We start from the raw sequence: 14,613 nt of genomic DNA, 5'->3' as shown, positions 1-14,613 counted from the left end.
AGGGGCTGCTTTGGAAGATTCTCTTTTGCAAGTTCTGTGTGTTTTTAGGGGTTTCTGCACTAGGCTGTGGAGACTTAAGTGATGTGGTGATGGTGCAAGTGTGTGCTGGGTGAGGGAGGAGCTTCTCCTCCTTTGGATGGAAATCCAGGTCCTTGTCTTTGACTTCCCCAGCAGCACCACTGGATCAGGCTCAGTCTGGGAGTTGCTCTGCTGAAATTGCTGCTTCTGAGAGTTGGTTTGAGATGTTGTCTGGTGTTTGGCATGGCTTAGGTGAAACTACTGAGATGAAATCTGAGTTTAAGGATAAATACCTTCACACTTCTCCTCTTCATCCCATTTTGCTCCAGGCATGAGCCCAGTCTGTTCTCATTCAGCTTTTTCCCCCTTCTCAATAGCAGTCATTTCCAGTCAATAGCTGTGCAGAAAACTGTGCAAATGTTACCTTTAAATAAACATGAAAACCTACATCTACTGAATTCTGCTAAGGAACAAATCTCATCCACTTCCCTTTCATCTCCTTGCTCCAGTTTCTCAGCATTCCCCTGGGAGTTTCTGCCAGGCCCGGGAGCTGAAGCCGAGCATGGTGAGCCCCAGCTCCGTCACTTCTGCAATCCCACCCCAATGGTAGCAATAACTCCTGGTACGACTGAGCTCATATTATTGACAAAATGAGAAAAATACAAAACAGCCACCAGGAAAATCCCAGGCAGGATTTGGTTATGGTGGTATCTGCCACATTTCTTTCTGTGTCGCTGCAAGTGCAGGTCGGTGCAGGAGTGCTGTGGGGCTGCTAGGAGGGACAGAATCTGGGATTAGGGATGCTGGAGGGGGAACAGCTGCCTGGTAGCATCGGGAAGATGCCAGCATTTACCCTGGCAGAGGAGGCTGTGCCCAGCAGTGCAGGATATGTAAATACAGGCTCAGTCTGCGCTGGGTAAGAAGCTTAATGCTGGCGCAGGTGCTCGGGGAGGGAGAGGATCAGTTGGAATATGAATCAGCTCCCATTTTATTCCATCCACTCCCGGCGGCTCAAAGGCTGCGTGTTATTTACAGAGCAGGTTGGTCGAGCGGCGCGGGGCACGCCGGGAAGCGGAGTTATCTCCTGCTGGCTAAATAACTGGGACACAATTCCTGCCTCCCATTCAGAGTGCCACTGAGAGGGGACGGGGCAGAGCTTCTGCTCCCTCAGTTCTGCCTTGTTCAGCTCTTGTGTTGCAGGGGCTGAGCTCCAGCCCGAGTGCCTTTTGCCCTGTTTCTGGTTGGTTCTGAAGCTGATCTGGAGCAGTGACTCAGGGGAAAAGCACTTGGATCTCCTCCCTGCAGACGCTGCTGTACCTGCCTGTCAGCACCGCTGCCTTGCATTTATCTTGCCTTTGTCAACACGTTCAAAGGGCCGAGCCGGGGCTTGGCACAGCTTCCCTGCCAGGCTGGAGAGGGAGGGCAGAGCCCGGGTCAGGCACAGGGACCTGCCCTGGGCACGGGGAGAGCGTGGCAAAGTGATGCCAAGCAAGTGTTCTCTCTTAATGGGACCTTAATATCAATAGTTGATTTAGCATTAAAGAGGCTTTGCATGCCTGGGCTCTGCAGCTCTGGCAGATGGAGGGGGGTCCTGGTGCTGCAGTGGGCTGAGTACCACAGGGGAGAAGGGGGCTGGCCTTGAGCTGAAGGAGGAGAGGTTTAGATATGGGATATTGGCAAGAAATCCTTCCCTGTGAGGGTGCTGAGGCCTTGGCACAAGTGTCCAGAGGAGCTGTGGCTGCCCCTGGATCCCTGGAATTGTCCAAGGCCAGGCTGGATGGGGCTTGGAGCAACCTGGGCTAGTGGAAGGTGTCCCTGCCATGGCAGGGGGTGGAACCAGATAAGTTTTGAGGTCCCTTCCCACCCAGATCATTCCAGGGTTGTGTGATCACCAGCTTTTGCACCCGAGTTCCGTGCTCCATCCCGTAGCAGGCTCTCGGGGGAGCTGCCCTGCTCCAAAGGGCTCCTGCTTTGAGGAGAGGCTGTGAGCTGCTGCTCTCAGCAGCAGAGCTCCCTCCAGCAGGGAACTCCTGCCTCTCTGCTCCCTGCCCCTCCACAGGAGGGACTTGGGAACTAGTGGGATGCACCCCTGAGAGTGAAGAGGAATAAAGAGCGTGTCTGAGGGCCTTGGGTGCTCCGTGGTGTTGGATGAGGAGCCGTTTCTCCCAGGGTTAGTGGAGCCCTTATAAGGCTGCACAAGCCTGCCCGGGGCGGGCGCTGGCAGCCCCCGGGCTCCTCCTGCTCCCATCAGCCTGGAGGCTTTTGTAAAAATCTGCAGGCCATATATGAATAATTCTCCTTTCTGGTCTAGATCCACAGATCCCCCTAGCAGGAGGAGATTACTCATGACTGAGGCAGAGCAGAGCACCACAGCAAGGGTTATATCAGTTGTCAGAAGCATTTCCTGATGGGCCTGGCCTGGCTGTGTGCTCAGCACAGCCTTTGCCTCTTTATGGGGAAATGCTCCCTCTTGCACAGTCAAAAGTGCATTTTTGCTGCAGTGAGCACCAAGCAGAACAGCATTTGCCATTTTTGCTTGTAGAAGCTGGCAGAAGTTACAAAACGTGAGATTTTTCTCCTTCCCCTTCTCCCCTTTTCAGAAAAGGGAACATGGTCCTTGTTTTTCAGTTCTTTGTGAAATCTGTTGTGCTGTCAGGGCTTCCCAGACTGGATGAATGAGTGCTGGGCTCCGTGTCCAGCACAGAGTCACCCACTGGGCTGTGAAACCTGCAGGGGAGTCTGGGTGACTGAAGAGATGACATTTCAGTGAAGTTAATCAGCCCGTGCTCATCACTGGATCATATTTCCTACAAACTTTGGTGCCTGAGGCTCACAGGAATGGGGCTTCTGCTCCAGTCACCTCCACGCTCCACGTGTCTTATTGCAGCATTGATAACAACACAAATTGAAACTTTCTGGACTTTTTTGTGTGTGCATGTGTTGTGCTCTGGCTTTGGGAAGGCTATGAGGGGCCCAGATTTAGGGAATTGTTTGGTTCTCACCACATTCAGTTCCTTTCTGGGTAAAACTGAGTCCATTCCTTTTTGTGATACTGGGTGGGAACCTTCTGCCCCCTCTCCCTTCCCGCTGGCAGAGCCAGGACAGACCCACTGCTGCAGGGAAAGTCCCTCTGTGGCAGCATTTGCTTTTTGCAGCGTGGGTTGTTTGCCCACAGCAGGAGTCTGACGTGGGGCATGGCCCAGGGCACCAGCCTCGGAGGCCTCCTGGGCTTCTCCTCCCAGGCTGCCCGTGCTGGTTTTGTTCATTGCTGCCTAATTTTTACTGACATCACAACCTGAAATGCTTGGAGCTCGTTTTGGAGAACAAAGGGCTTTGGGGATTTCCATGGCTGGCAGTGCAAGCCTGTGCATCAGCACTGGGCTGCGAGTCAGGCTCTGTCTGAGCAGGGTGACTGGAAATACAGACTTCTATACAGACTTCTTTGCATGGCTTTGTAAATCACAGAATCACGGACTGACCTGGGTTGGAAGGGACCTTAAAGCTCATCTCATCCCTTCCACTAGGTCAGGTTGCTCAGAGCCCCATCTAAACAGCTCTATCTTGCAGAAATCTGCATTAAAAAAACCCCACAGGATTGTTTTTGCTCTGAGGACTGGCCTTTGGCCAGTTTGTGTGTCACAAGTGCCTGAGCAGATTGGTATCAGGGTCTGTGGTGCTGTTGGGAGAAGCCCTTCCAGCAGTATCTCACTCTGGGTGGCTGCTGGGGCCAGTTCCTGGTGGGTTTGTGCTCCAACCACAGCAGCTGAGAGCAGCTCACGGTGCATCTTTTCACTTTTGCAAGAGTAGCTCGAGGTGGGTTGTTACTCATACAGTAACTCTCCTGCAAGTGCAGTGTTGCAGGAGGGGATTTTTCTGCACTCACAGCTGCTGGCTGCCCTTTGCCAAAGCAGCTTTTATTAACACTTGCAAAGGGGAACTTGCTGCTGCTGCTGAGCTCTCAACTCTTCCCCGTCCCCAAGCTCCTGCCCCAGCCTTGGAGAGCCCCAGCTCTTACACAGGGCTGTTCATACAAGTTTCTCTGCAATTTCAAGGCCAGGTTGGATGGGGCTCAGAGCAGCCTGATCTAGTGGAAGTTGTCCCTGCCCATGGCAAAAAGAGTTGGGATGAGATAAGCTTTGAGGTCTCTTCCAACCCAAACCATTCCAGGATTTTGTGATTCTAATTTGGATTTGTTCCATTTGTGAAACCTGATTCCAACGAGTCTGAGCTTACTTTAAACATGAGAAGACCTAAAAATGAAACCAGGTTTGACTCGAGTAAAGGATGACATTCTTCATTACAGAATTAGAAATAATTAGGGAAGTAAAGCTTAAAATAAGAAAACTAAAACTTTCAGGAATTGGACTCTGCAACTGCCTTGATGTTCCACCCGCTGCTGCAGGCATTCCCCAGCAGGTCTGTGCTTTCCAGGGGGAAGCAAACTCTGGATCTTCCTTGCTCCAATTAGTAGGAAAGGTTATCATTGTGCTACTGCAGGAATTAATCTTCAAAGCGGTGCCGGCGCTTCCTCGGCTGCTGGAATTTGGTTATGCAGAGCTGAGGGGAGCAGCAGCTCCCAGCCTTGGGGCGGATGCAAAGGAAGCTCTGCCCGAGCCTGCCTGGCACCAGGATTCACATGGGCACTGCCAGGGCCACGCTGGGCTCCCCTCTGCTCTCAGGAGGGTTTGTCACAGATCCTCGACTCTGTCTCTCCTCCCGCAGGGAGATGTTAGCAACGTGGCTTCCCACTGCCAGAGGGCAGAGTTAGGTGGGATAGTGGGAAGAAATCTTACCCTGTGAGGGTGCTGAGGCCCTGGCACAGGTGCCCAGAGCAGCTGTGGCTGCCCCTGGATCCCTGGCAGTGTCCAAGGCCAGGTTGGACAGGGCTTGGAGCAGCCTGGGTTGGTTCAAGGTGTCCCTGCCATGGCAGGGCTTGGAACAAGATGAGCTTTGAGGTCCCTTCCAACCCAAACAATTCCATGATTCAGACTTTTACAATGAGTTGTATTCCTGCCCTTTTTCTCCTGAGTGCATGGAGATCCCAGGCAGCATTAATCCAGCAGAAAACATACCTGTATGTCTAAGAGCATCATCAAGATGCTTCTTGAACTCTGACAGCCTTGGTGCCCTGACTACTTCACCCTGGAGGAACCTCACAGACTCCTGTCTGAAGTGTTCAGAGATGCCTTTTATTCAGTAGATATAAGGAAAAGTTCAGACTGTGAATGGCCACTCTGGAAAAAAGTGCATTATTTATTTGGTGGCTTTTTTTTTCAGGCAATATACGCATTTTCTTTTATTCCTTTGATAAAATATTTCATAGAATTGTAGAACTAGGACAGACCAGGGTACCTACTCACAACACGACATTCCTGGCAGGTGATGGAAGCCCCCTGGCCTCAGTGCCACCTCAGAGCAGTAGAAGTGGCATCATATTTTAGCCTGAACTATTTTTGTTCACTTCAGAGAGCATAAAAAGCAAAAGCTTTTCAATCTGGAGGCTTTGGAGGAAATGCTGGAGTGTTGGTTTTGGCCGAGGGGGCTCTGTCCCGTGGCTGCGGGGCCGGTGCTTGGCGGCTGCCCTGCAGCAGGGCTGCCCTCGCTGGGGCTCCGAGCGTGCCTTGGCTGCCTCCCACCACACAGCCCTGTCAGGCAGGTTTGTTTCTTTTGCTTTACCAAAAAAGGGATTCCCCAGCCCATTTCCTTCATGGGCCCCGCGGCTGTCAGGCTGCCCGTGGCGCAGGGACGTGCAGACACATCCCCCTGGGGCGGCTCAGGGGCTCCTCTCTCCCCTGTGGGTGAGCTGCGGGCACGGAAAGAGGAAGGACACACACTGCACACTGTCACTGCCACCACAGTCCTGTGACTGCTGGCACTGGGACCTCCTGCCAGGGAGCTGCCAGGGCCAGGCAGTGGGGCTGTGCCTCTCTAAACAAGGGAACGCTCCTAGGTTGGCTCATCTGAGCTTCCAACCACGCTCTGGCATGATTCAGTGTGCTGAGGTTCTCGTGTTTAATCTCACTCTGCCTCAGAGGCTGCGTTGTGCTGGGTTGTTGAAATCGGATCTGTGACAAAGCCGCTCGTGCTGCCCTCGTTGTTCGGGCAGGGGCACAGTGGTCAGTCCAGAACTGCTCAGAACGTCAAATAATCCTGTTCCTCACACACAAAAAAACATAGGGCATGACCTGGGGATGTCACTGTCACTGGACTCCTGGAGTTTGAGCTGGGAACCAGCTCTCCCTGGTCATGTGAAAAATCTCACCTGCCTCAGTATCTCTAACTTTTGCTTGGGATGCTTACTCAAAATCTCTCCCTGCTTTTGAGCAGTTCACAGCATTTGTGCTTCACATTAGAATCCAAACCAGCCCAAACAAGCAGCACTGATACAAAGCAGGAATGGGTCTTTCTTGTGGTGTGGTTGCATTTGGAAATCCTCAGATTGCCCCATCCCATTCTACCTTCTCTCTGTGCCCGCAGCCATGTGCATCCTCAGCTTCACACAAAGTGTTGGCTTTTTTTTTTCACATGAATTGGTTGGAATTTGGCACCACACAGCAGCCTTGATTGGCCTGGCTGTTCTCTGGTGATGGCAGAGCTGTGTATCTTGGTGGAGGCTGCATTGGCAAGCCCACAGCAGAAAGGGAAGGGATGTTACGTGAGGCCTGTGCAGGATTTGGGGAGTCAGGTGAGAACAGTGTGGAGAAGGCTGTTGTTGACCTTGGTCTCTTTTCTTTCCAGGATAAAGATAAAGTTTCTCTAACCAAGACTCCAAAGTTGGACCGGAGTGATGGCGGCAAAGAGGTGAAAGAGCGAGCGACCAAACGCAAGTTGCCTTTCACTGTCGGAACAAATGGAGATCAAAAAGACTCGGATACAGGTACAGAAATGCCACACCCCACCCTCAAACCCTGGCTGCTGGGGAGCACGCAGGATCCAGAGTGCAGCCAATCCACAGGGAAGTGTCGTATCAAATTCCCTGTATTTTTTAATTGAAGGAAGAGGCTGGATAACTGCTCTGCTCCACATGTGCACATCTGTTCTTAGTGGTGTTTGTAGGTGCACAAAGCCATGGCTGTGTGAGGAGACCCCCTTCCTTCAGCTCTTGCCTGTTCTTGCTTCTAACCATTCCAGGTCAGGAACTGTGGCTGGAACAAGCCACGGAGCAGGGCCTGCTTGTGAGAACTTGGAAAACAAGGGAATAAAGCTGAGTAGACTTTAAAAGAAAATCAGCAAGTAGAATCTGGTCAAGCAGGTCAGTCTTGCAGCAGAAGAGTGGTTGGTGCATGATGAGGCTCTTGGATGGGCTGTTGGATTTTCTAGCAGTTGGGAGGAACTGTCACAGAGCTTTGACATGAAGAAAATGGTATTGTTTGGTTGTAAGGGGCTGAGCTGTGGATTTCTGGGCAAAGGTTTGTGTGGGTCCTTACTGTATATCCCTTAGCAATGTGCATTTAGAAATAGTTGTGGCCAGGTAAAGCTCAGTGGTTGTGGAAAGAGATAAAACAGGCTAAAAGCTGGAAATGTGCTTGACAGTGGTACAAGGGCTGTGTTTGGTGGTGCTGTGTGGTGAGCCTGGGAGGTGGCCTGACGTGAGATGTGTCTCCTCATGTTCAGGAGCCAGGAGGGCAGATGTGGACAGGCCAGGAGTGCCACTGCAGCTGTGAGGGCTGTTCCACGGGCAGGACACGCAGTGGTGACGTGTCCTGAGGGTGGCCCAGTGTCTCCATGGGTTTGTGTTCCTGAACTCCCTGTTGGGGCAGAGAGTTTCCAAACCTTCATTAATTCTCTTAAACGTGTTGGCCATTTGCAAGGTTTTGGGTTGCTGTGGTGTCTCCTTGGGGTGGCTGGAGCCAGGCAGAGCTGATGAACCAGAGCTGGAGCTGCTCTTTGTCAAGGGTCTTAGTGCCACGTTCAATACTGGGTTGAGAGTTAAAGCCCAAACTCGCTGCAGGGCTGTCTGACCCTCGTGACAGCTGGGATGTCACGACAGGGATCTGCTTTTCCCAGGGCTCTGGTGCTGCAGAGATGTTGGAAATGTTTGCACTGGCAGCAGTGAGGAGCAAACCAAATGCAGAGGAGAGCAGAGAGAGCTGCTGGGAGAGGCTGTGGCTGCTGGGGGGGAGCAGCAGCCCATGAGACCCCCCTGCTCAGGGGCTCCCCCGTTACCCCTGTGCTTTCGCAGCTGTGTGACTCTTATCTCAGACTCCCCTCTCCTTCCTCTGCAGAGCTCTTCCCCTTCTTCCCCAGAGCTCATCCTTCCTGGGGAAGTGGCTGAGCTGAGGGGTAGCAGCAGCCCAGCTCCCAGAGCAGACCCAGAGTGGGTCATGGCACTCACAGACCCATTTAAAGACAAGCTGGGCTCTCACAGACTCTGGGAAGGTGCATGGGAGGTGCAGGTGACTCTCCCCAGCCTGTTTGGTGGGGACTGGGGAGGAAGTGACTCAGCCACTGGGTTGGAGATCCCAGCAGGAATCAGTGTGCACAGTCAGACCGGTGCTTAGCAGGAGCCTGTTTCTCTTCCCTGACGTCGTTCACTCCAGCAGGAATCAGATGCTGGAGATGGGAAAAGACTTCCTGGCACCTTGCTCTGCTCTTGCACCACCCCGTTGCAACTGTGGGGTGTTTCAAGCCTGTGTGGTCCTTGGCCTGGCTCGAGGCAGAGGCAGGTACAGACGTGTTTGTGGGGCTCAGAAGCTGCACGTTCTGGGGCGGAGGGGTCCCCCCAGTCTGTGCTGGTGCCATCAGTGGCACCTGGCTGAGGTGTGACACGCAGGACAGGCTTTTGTCTGGAACAAAGTGCTGTGCACCAGCCCGTGTTCCTGCACAGGGGGAGGCTGCTGCTGCTGCTGCTTGTGCTCCTCAGCTTTGCTCCCAGCCCTCGGAGCTCCCAGCCCCAGGATTGCACCATCCCTGCTGGCTGACCCCAGGTGGTTTATGTAACGTGGTCCTGCTTCCCAGGCTGTGTCCATGGGCTGCTGTGTGTGCTTGAGGGGGTGTGCCAGGATGTTCCACAGCCATGTGGGATTCAGCTGTAAGGACATGGGGGCTGGGAGCTAGCAGAGCTCTCTCCTTGCCTCTAGTGGGGTATTTTTCTCCTCTTCAAGTGTTCAAACAATAGTGTGGATCCTCATCCTGATGTGTTGCAGTGACTCATTTTCCTTAGCACGGTGTGTGTTGCTTTTTTCCCGGGTGGCTCTGGCTCAGCCTTGACGTAGGTGCTCCATATCTGGGGTGAAAAACAGCAGAGGTGGGTTTGTCTCCCATGGAAATGCAGCACAACCCACCCAGGCCAGGTGTGGGGCAGCAGCTGGAGCTGCAGGATGGTTGGGGGGTAGATGGGATATTGGGAAGGAATTCCTCCCTGTGAGGGAGGTGAGGCCCTGGCACAGGGTGCTCAGAGAATCCCAGGGTGCCCCTGGATCCCTGGATGTGTCCAAGGCCAGGTTGGACAGGGCTTGGAGCACACTGGGCTAGTGGAAGGTGTCCCTGCCATGGCTGGGGGTGGTTTGAGATGTGTTTTAAGGTCCCTTCCCACCTAAACCGTTCCAGGGTTCTGTGGGCACTACTGGCCAGCACTGTGCTGAGCCCATGGTTTGGATACAGTTGGTTCAGAGCTAAATCTTTTAAAATAATCTTTCTCAAAATGGTTTCTAGAGCAACAAACCTGGCTCTCGGGTTCCTCAGAGTTAACTAAATAAACTGTCTTTAGGAAAAAAAAAACGGCATTGAGCCGTGAGCCTCCAGACTGTGATGTTACAGCTCCAGCACTGTGGGAGCAGCATCTCTGTGCCTCAGACTTCTCCTCCTTCCTTCTCCTTCCCCGATGTGGCATCTCCCCACACGCACAGGCGCTGCCCGGAGCCTACGTGCAGCCTGGCAGCGCCGAGCGAGCGCAGCAGCTTTTCCCGAGCAGCTCGGGCAGCGTGCGGGCTGCCTGCAGCTCCGCGGCCGTGACCCAGCGGCACGGGATGGCTGCCGGCAGCAGGCACGCAGGGAGAAGGGAGCAGTCCTGCCGGGAAGCACCTGGCAGGAGAGGTGGCACGGGCGGCTGGCGCGGCTGCGGCGCTGAGCCGCGCCTGAGTCACGGCTGACTCGACGGCACCAGGCTGGCGGCACGGGGCCGGGCGCTGCCCACCTGCCCCGGGCTGGGACGGGATGGAGCGGCACCGACGGGTCCCTCCCTGCTCGGTGGGACGGGTACCGCTGCCGGAGAGCAGCCGGAGCCGCACGGAGCGCGGCGTCGCACGCGCCCGCCGCCGCTGCGCGCGGTTTCCTGCGCCGGACGTCACGCTGCCGCTTCAGTCCCTTGGCTTGAGGTGCAGCTGTGGTTTCCAGGCCTTTAGTCATCAGCAGGGAGAGTTGGGGCCCAGCACAAATCTCGGAGCATGCTGAGATCATTTTGGCCTCTGACAGCTCTGCCCGGGAGCGAGGCTGGGTCAAAGCTGGTGGTGCCCAGCAGTGCTGGGGCCCTGCTCTCCTTGGGGTGCCGCTCCCTCCTGGGTGCCCAGCTCCCTCCCTGTGTGTTCCAGTCCCTCCCTCTTTGTCCAGTTCTCTCCCTGTGTGTCCATCTCTTTCCCTGAGTGCTCTTGGAGGAAGGAATAAGGGAGAGGAACCCCACCAGCTCTCCAAGCTGGTCTGTGCTGAGGTATTAACCTCCCCAGGCTCCGAGGGCTCTCCTGGTGCCCAGGGCGGATTCCAGGGGCTCGTGGCCGGCCAGGGAGGTGCTGTGGTGGATGGGGGCCAGCATGAATGTGGTTGGCAGGAGCTGGCCTTGGAGCTTCAAACTCCTTTTCTCTAATCCCCCGAGGTTGTTACGTGACGCTAATTAGTAGGTTAGAAAATGCTTGATGAATCAGCTGACCCAAACCATCCTCTCCCGGAGCCGGCTGCTGCTTGCCTAATGCTGGAGTGTTTGGAGTGACAAGGCATGGGAACGGGCTCGTTAGTCCCGAGTCGGCAAGGCCGGCGAGGGAATCCGTGAGAAGCAAATTGCTGGCTTATTAAAAAAGGCATCTGCATCCCACAGTGGTGTCTGTGCCCTTCCCTGCGCCTGGCTGCGCTCCGGTGTGTGCAGCTGGGGGCTCGGAGGGGCTGCGCCGCAGCGGGGCTTTCTTTGCTTCTGTCATTTCAGTGCTTTTACTAAAATAGTAAGGAACTGTTCTCACCTAGCAACCAGGGAGAGAGTGAATGTCAGAGCTTCTCTCTTCCTAGCTGGGCTCCATAATGCCGGTACAGTGTGGAGAGCCTGGCACACACCAGCCTTCAGATCACCCTGAGAAACTCCCCGTGTGCAGCAGCCATCTGGGAAGGGCTGCGTAGAAAACCAGGTCGTTTTATGATGGGAGCTGCCATAAATCTCCCTCCTCCCCCCTCATCACCTCCTTAACATGCAGAGGGAGAGGTTGCAGTGTGCTGTGTCTCTGTGAACCAAAAATCTATCAATGATGGCTTTTTCCTTAATACAAGAGCTTTTATCAGCGCTGTCTGCAGAGTGTCCTGGCCCCAGCTCTGGGAGGGGAGGGCTGGCCAGAGCCTTCCTCCCCCGTCCTCCCTCCTCCAGCTCTTTCTATTTCGTGGGAAATGAACGGTCTGGACTTGAAAATTGATCTTGCTCTGAACAACTCACTTTTAACATAGAGATTTTTGTTTGTGATGAAGCCTCTGGGTTCCTCTCACAGCGTGTTGGGAGCCAGTGGCCGCTCTGTGACAAGCTGCTTTTACACATCAGGGCACAGCTGTGGACTCCGGCCCACAAATTTAGGGAGAGCACCTGGATTTGGACCACAGACTGTCACACAGCATTAAACCTCTCTAGGCAAATTGTATTTTAAAATGCTGCAGCCAGTGGGGTTGGGCCCTGCAGGTCCTCATCCCCAGGGAGCCCAGCTGAGCACTGGGGCTGGTGGGCTCAGCTGCACACTGACATGGTTATAAAAGGGCTTGTTCCTCCTGCTGGCACCTTTTCACTGCTCCTGACTCACAGCCAAGGTCTCCACCATCCTTTCCAGCAGTGTGGGACCAGGCTCTGGCTCTGGTCCTCCATCCTTCAGGTGGGAATGAGCTCCCCACTCCATGAGAGCAGTCCAGGGCACCTTCTCTCCAGGCAGACCTTGCTTTTCCTCTTGTTTTCCTTTTTGGCCCTAGGTTGATAAACCAAAGCACCTCCTGGCTGCGCCCCTGGTCTGTTGGCTTTGCAGCGTGCCCGTGGCCTCCTGGTGCCAGAGTGTTCCCCCCAGCCCGAGCCGTGCTCCTCCACGTTCCAGGGGTCTCCTGTTCACCCTCCTCACTCAGCTCTTCACCACCGAGTGCTCTGGCCTGTCCTGCTGCCCTCTCATGTTTGTCCACCTGTGCCATGGTGCCGCTTCCCATTCCACGCTGCTTCTGGCACCTCCAGCCTTCCCTCAGCCAGTTTGTCCTTCAGTTCTGGAGCTCCCCAGCGCACGTGCTGGCACCGTGCTGCCGTCAGCCTTTCGCTCCTGAGCCACGGGCCCACGTTATTGGTACCCTGCGAGCCTGGCACAGCATCCTCGGGGCTGGAGCTGCCCTGCCTTGAGGCGCCGTGCTCCGAAACGTGTGATGCCCTCCAAGTTCTGCAGCAGGAATGAGTCACGGTTGCGCAGGCTGCCGGGGCTGGGGGGAGCGCAGCCCGCCCGCTCTCCCGGGGGTGCAGTGCAGTCTCTGTTGCTGTCTGTGCCGCTCTAATTTATTCCTATCGATCTCCTGGTCGCGCTGGCTCGGCTCGGCAGCGCCTGCGGAGCCCCTCTCGCCGCTGGGGCGGCACTCGGCGTGGCCGTGCGGCGCCGAGGCGCTCGGCACGGGCTGCCGCTTTGGAGCTGCTGTTTTTCCTCAGGGTTCCACCTCCCGTGCGTGTGCTGTCATGCCGAGCAGTGGGAGCAGATGCTTTCTGCATTACGGGCTGCGCTGCGTGCGTAGGAGCGAGGAGCCGCGCGGCTCCGGCGTCCCCAGGACCTGCCAGCGTCTCACCGTGCGCTGGAGAAACCTCCGAGAGGTTTTCCATCACGGCCCTGCTCTCCTCCTGCCCCTCTCCTGTCTGCACACAGAGCCAGCCCAGCAGCACTGAATCCCTCTCAAATCTGCCCTGGGATCCCTATGGAGCTGTCGAGGCGCTTCCAACAGCCCTGCATTTGTGCTCCCCATTGCAGCACTGCCCTGAGTCTCATGTGGGCACGAGAACCACCCTCAAGCTGATGCTCAAGCCCCTTTGTACTGGGAGTCTGCTCCTGCTCAGACTTCTCAGCCTCTCGGGCTCCGTGTGATGAAAGGCAGAGCAGTTCCCAGCTCAGCTTTCCCCTTTAAGCCTGCGCACGCGGTTCCTGCTGGCGTCAGCACGAGGGAAGAGCCGAGCAGCATCCCCGAATTAAACCAGGGCTGATGCTCGGGAGGTTTGCAGAAGGGCTGAAGCAAGCAGCCAGCAAACAAGCTGCTTTATAAATAGCTGCATGGAGGTGTGGCTCATCCCGGGCTCATGGAGCATCCGTGGGCTGCCGTGGTCTTCCTCCCACTGGGATGGGTGTGCACGGTGCACCCACCGCCGCTGCCGGCACTGAGGGCTCCCTGCCTGCTCCCCCCCTGTGTCTCTGGGGTTTTTGCTTGCTGAAGGGGCTTCAGTGTCAAATCAGCTTTTTTCTGTCAGCCGAGGTGGGGGACACTGGGAGAGTTTCTGTGCAGTTGCTCTGTGTTGCTGTGAGATGTTCCAGAGGCGTGGTAATTTGGAGCAGCCTGCAGGAGCCGGCCAGCTGAGATCTCTGTGCAGGGACAACTTTAAATCTGCTGCAAATCTGATTCTGAGTAAAATCCTCTGGGCTGAGATAACACACGTGCAGCTCTGTGAGCCTGGGACCAGCCAGGGCCAGGAGAGCCAGCCCAGTGCCAGGCAGGGCTCTCACCCTGCTGAGGCTCAGGAGGGGAAGTTGATGATGGGGACAGCTCTGTCTCCATCCTCTGCTTACATTTCAGACCCAGTTAAGATCTTGCTTATGTGTCACTCCACCTTGCCTGAGGATTGTGCCACGCAGAGAGCCAGGGGCTGCCACACTGCCCACGCCAGGGTGCCAGCACTGGAGCCACAGAATCTCAGAATCATGGGATGGTTTGGATTGGAAGGGAGCTCAAAGCTCATCTCCACCCCTGCCATGGCAGGTACACCCTGCACTGGACCCTTAGGGCAGGGTGTCACACCAGGTTGCTCCAGGTCTCATCCAGCTGGCCTTGAACCCTTCCCACCAGGAAGCACAAGCCCGAGTCCTCGGCTGCCTCCCCAAAGCAAGCGAGAACGCAGCAGCCGCTTTCCAATTTATTTTTATCTTGTTGATCACATGCTTTGTAATGTTAAATGTTCTGTGGAGGAGGAAATTTCTGCAACTGCAGAACGAATAGGAGTTTAGGGGGGTTTCGGTTGAACTTGATAATCAATTTTTGCAAATCCCAGGCTTGTGCTGACAACCTGCAGCAGCCAAGGGATATTAATGAAAATGTTCCCATTCTAATTGTGGCTCCGTACGTGCGGAGCAGCCCTGGGCATCGTGTGCTTCAGGGACTCTGCTTGGTGGCACCAGCCAAGATGTGACCCCTCAG

The 14,613-nt window shown here is 55.2% G+C and overlaps 1 protein-coding gene across 4 annotated transcripts in view; it reads left to right on the top strand.

Moving 5' to 3' along the window:
• ANKRD11 (ankyrin repeat domain containing 11) overlaps window positions 1-14,613 on the top strand; it is a 135,987-nt gene that overhangs the window by 103,652 nt on the left and 17,722 nt on the right. For all 4 annotated transcript variants that reach the window (XM_077786396.1, XM_021526920.2, XM_021526921.3 and 1 more), the window contains exon 4: window positions 6,757-6,895. In XM_077786396.1, the coding sequence (XP_077642522.1) occupies window positions 6,757-6,895 (139 nt within the window). The remainder of the gene's footprint in view (window positions 1-6,756; window positions 6,896-14,613) is intronic.

Source organism: Lonchura striata, chromosome 13, assembly GCF_046129695.1.
Source record: "Lonchura striata isolate bLonStr1 chromosome 13, bLonStr1.mat, whole genome shotgun sequence".
Taxonomy (NCBI): Eukaryota; Metazoa; Chordata; class Aves; order Passeriformes; family Estrildidae; genus Lonchura; species Lonchura striata.
The sequence above is the reverse complement of the archived record's forward strand: the minus strand, read 5'-3'. Positions and strand labels throughout refer to the sequence as shown.